The sequence below is a fragment of the Phalangium opilio genome, unplaced genomic scaffold (genome assembly GCF_054372755.1).
Source record: "Phalangium opilio isolate 3A_F unplaced genomic scaffold, DU_Popi_V2 ptg000201l_1, whole genome shotgun sequence".
Taxonomy (NCBI): domain Eukaryota; kingdom Metazoa; phylum Arthropoda; class Arachnida; order Opiliones; family Phalangiidae; genus Phalangium; species Phalangium opilio.
The window spans coordinates 121516-125395 of record NW_028324214.1 but is presented as its reverse complement, the minus strand read 5'-3'; the positions used below and the strand labels follow the sequence as shown (position 1 = coordinate 125395).

General features: G+C 33.0%; 1 protein-coding gene across 1 annotated transcript; it reads right to left on the bottom strand.

The window, feature by feature from the left end:
* Positions 1-1175: 1175 nt before the first annotated feature.
* On the bottom strand, positions 1176-2660 carry LOC149621479 (uncharacterized). Its single transcript, XM_089853677.1, has 5 exons — positions 2551-2660; positions 2309-2488; positions 2182-2253; positions 1823-2125; positions 1176-1759 (listed from the first exon to the last, which is right to left on the bottom strand). Exons 1-5 carry the CDS (start codon positions 2601-2603, stop codon positions 1495-1497), a joined length of 873 nt encoding a protein of 290 aa, XP_089709803.1. The 5' UTR covers positions 2604-2660; the 3' UTR covers positions 1176-1494.
* Between the last annotated feature and the right edge of the window lie 1220 nt (positions 2661-3880).

Here is a 3880-nt window from a genome sequence, read left to right as displayed (position 1 = left end):
AGTAAATGTTTGAAACTGCACTGCTCGTTCCTGAATAAAAATACCCGTGATGTGTTGTGAGTAATACTATTTTTATAAAAATATGGCTATGTTTCGCGATTTGAACTTACACTTAACAAAAAGCGGTGTAACGGTAACTGTTTGTCCGCGGGGACGAGACGTAGAACCAACAGTTATTGTTGAAAGTGGAAACTTTATTTTAATACCGTATAAAATATGGTACATCTTGAACAAACGTAAATCTGAATTCGCGGCCTGTATGCAGAAATCGTCAATTAAATTTTTACGTTGTCAAAACATCTATATATCTATTACGAATTTGGGTCTTGTCTTTACGTATGACGAAAGCGTTCCAGTAACAATTAAACCCGAAGTATTTGCGCTTATTATGCAAGACCCCATGAACGGGTTTATTTCAACCCATATTAACTTTATTATAAATCAAAGAATTTTCATAAAAAATATGCTACTCACCTTTCGAATTCTTTTGGGTGATTTTGAAAAAAAACTATTGGATGTTAAACGCGAGTATAAAACTACCTTTCACGCATTTTGCAGCACGTTAAATTTAACCGATCTGTTAAAATCTTTCGAAAATAATTTACGTAATCCTCAAAATATTCAATGTGTTTTAAGCATTCAACAAATGGTTTCGTACTGTTTAATTGAATTTTAAAAAATCTTTTAATAACATGTAAAATTAAAATACAACAATAATAAATGGTATATATTTGGAAAAAGTTAATATTTTTTTAGAAAAAGAGTTAAACATTTAAAGGATAATCAAACATTTCCATAAATGCCGTATTAAAATCATCGGGATGGCCGCGACAGGGGTAATGAATATTAAACATAAAAACGGGGAAGCAAATACCCACTATCTTATTATAGCGGGGACAGGATAGAGTTCTACAATAGAAAGCCTTTGAAATATTTCTATCGATTTCAGACACCTCTCTTCCTTTACAAACGCAGCACGGTACGAATGCGTATGAATGAGTTTCGAAGATTCTAAAATACATAGCTACTTTTACTTAACTATAGTTTTTAATGGTACAAATATCACTTACCCTGCAGAAGCCCTTTCTACCGCTAAAGCTGCGGTAATTTCTAACGGTACTTGGGTTCTATAAAAAACACTCTTAAGAAACTAGAAGCTTAAAAACAACTAGTAAACTTTTAGCTTACAGAGAGTCCATCTCCTGTAACTGCGGCTGAGGATTATCTTCTGGGAGACCCATGTTTTTTTTAAGACTTTCTCGGATGAAGCGTTAAAAGAAAATGATAAAGTTTTCCCCTAGATATCTACTATTTAAAGAATTATTATAAGGCGTTGTCAAGGATAACAACTTTCCTAGCTTTAATTTTTGATATTCGAGAGGCTCTTGAAAAACATTGGTTACAGTGTTCGTATTTTAGTGGGGATTTTTAATAGAATGTTTAAGCTTCATATAAATGACGAGACATTTTTTCTTAAAAACTTATATATATATTTTATTCATTTATTTGATAGACATAATTAGGAATATTTCTAAGATAGAGAGGTGAAGCGAATCTAGAATTGAGAAGAAGGTCAATAGGCAAGTAATATTCATAGTAGTTGAGACAGATAATTGATTGATAGAGAGGACAGTCTTCGTGGTTGCAGAAGTAGAGCTTGTAGTGCGTAGTTTGAAGTTGATATTGGATTGACAGAGAATAGTTCGTTGGAGAGTAGTTTTTACAGCGAGGACAGGGGGTGATTCGAGAGTACATGTAGCTATAATAAAAAATATATAAGTAAAATCGGTTTTTTAAAACAAAAAAAGGTTTTTTAACTTACTTTAGATCAATTTCGTCATCCGTGGCGTGTAGGTCTTCTTGTAGAAAGTAATTGTAGGATTTAGGAAGATGGGCGTTGTTAATGTAGTAAGAGTTAGTGGATGTTTGATAGATATTAACTGGATGGAATTGTCCTTCCATCCAGCTGAGACAAATTAATGTATGGTAGAGAATACAGTTGTGGTTCATGCAGTAAAATAATTTAAAGGATATAGTATTAGTATTTATTATTCCGGAAAAGGTACGAAAATTATATTGGAAGTGGTTACAGGATGAACAGGGAGTAATATAAGAATACATGGCGCTGTAAAAATCTATATTAATTTCGATTAAAATTAACAAAATAGTTTTTTAGCTTACTCTAAATTAATTTCTACATCTTCGGTATCTGAATAAAATGCATTTTCATTCTCGTCATCACTTTCGGATGCGCTATATAAAACAGTATTAGTATATATCTTGCTAGATATAAGACAAAAAAACTTACGTTTCTTCCGATGATTCCGTAGAGACCACATCCGGGTCGTCCGCTTCGGCGAACATATCAAAATTCGCGATTAATTCGTTTATTTCCTCCTCCATGCCATCTGGGATATCATCTTCCTCGAGGATGATGATTGGATCAACTTCCAATTCATCATCGATATCCCAGAGTTGGGGTAGAGCGCTATATATAAAATAGATCCGGTATTAAAAAATAATTTTAACTTGCTAGCTAAAATAACTTACAATTCCTCAGCCGGTTGAACAGCGTTTGAGTCAAAAGATTTTGCTGGACACATTTTTTCTAGTAGTACTCTAGACTTTGAAGATATTTTCAAACTTAAAGTTTTTTTGCGTTATGATTTGAAACTTTGAAATCCGTTCAGTTTATATATGAAATTTTCAAGGTTGTTAGCTTAAGAAGTCTAGTTAGGAATTTGTAATGAGCGTCGAGGTCATCCCTGGTTTTCTTAGAAAAATATTTAACTGTTGGTTTTTTATGTATTAACGACTTTAAAGAAGGGTCCATATTAATGAGCGTCCCTATCGAAAAATATTTATCAGTCGTTTTAAGAAGGGTGCATATTATAAATGTATAATTTTAAAAGAGGCCCTCACAACGTGCGTGTTTCTTATAAGATATTATTACTTTTTACAGACTTGAATGAAAAACAATTTTCGGAATTAAATACCACAGGCCAAACTGAGTTACAGAGTGGTCAGGATCTAAACTGTCTTTTTTGTGAAAAAGACGATATTGCTAGTTTCTCATCTATTGGTGGTGAAATTCATTACTGCGTTAACAATAATTGTGAAAAATTTAAAAAAGCCATTTATAAACAATACGGTAAAGTTTTAATCACCAATATTGAAAACGCTTACGCGATTCTGGACAATAGTTTTTTTTGTATCAATTGTAACCAGTTTTGTTACAAAGCTCAACGTCAAGAAAAAGAATGTTCATACTGGGATAGTGAAGAGGAATCAAACTATTATTTGTGTAGCTTCCCCAAAAAATGAGAGAAATTTATTCGTACAATTTTAATGAAAAAAATATTATTGAACATGATTGTAAAAATAACGTACCTCGGTTAGGGACGTTATGTCTAATCGAAATTGAAGACAATCGTCAGAAATTTGCGCGAAAGTATAAAATAACTCACACAGTGATTAGAAAACTCGTTTGCGAAGAAATTTTGAAAAACAAGCGGGAGAGTTATGTTGTAGAACTATCTTGGGTCACTTTCTGTACAGTTGACTCATTATGTCAAATCGATACGGTTGATTGTGGTATTTACATCCCTACAACGGAGTGTAAACTAGGTCGGATTCATAAGTACTATAACAAACAAAACTGGCGTTGTCAACATCGAAAAGAGGCGGCCTACGTTCTGGGATACGTTTGTCACGACAGTGAGGCTGTTCAAGCAGTAATTAACACGGCGATTGTTAAAATCATTTACGAATGCAACTCTACGCTGACGTATAAAAACCCATTTCGCAAGAATTACGCAACATCTAACAGCTTCAGCTCAAATTTCTTGAAGCTGTTATATATTAGTGTTGTAATCGATTC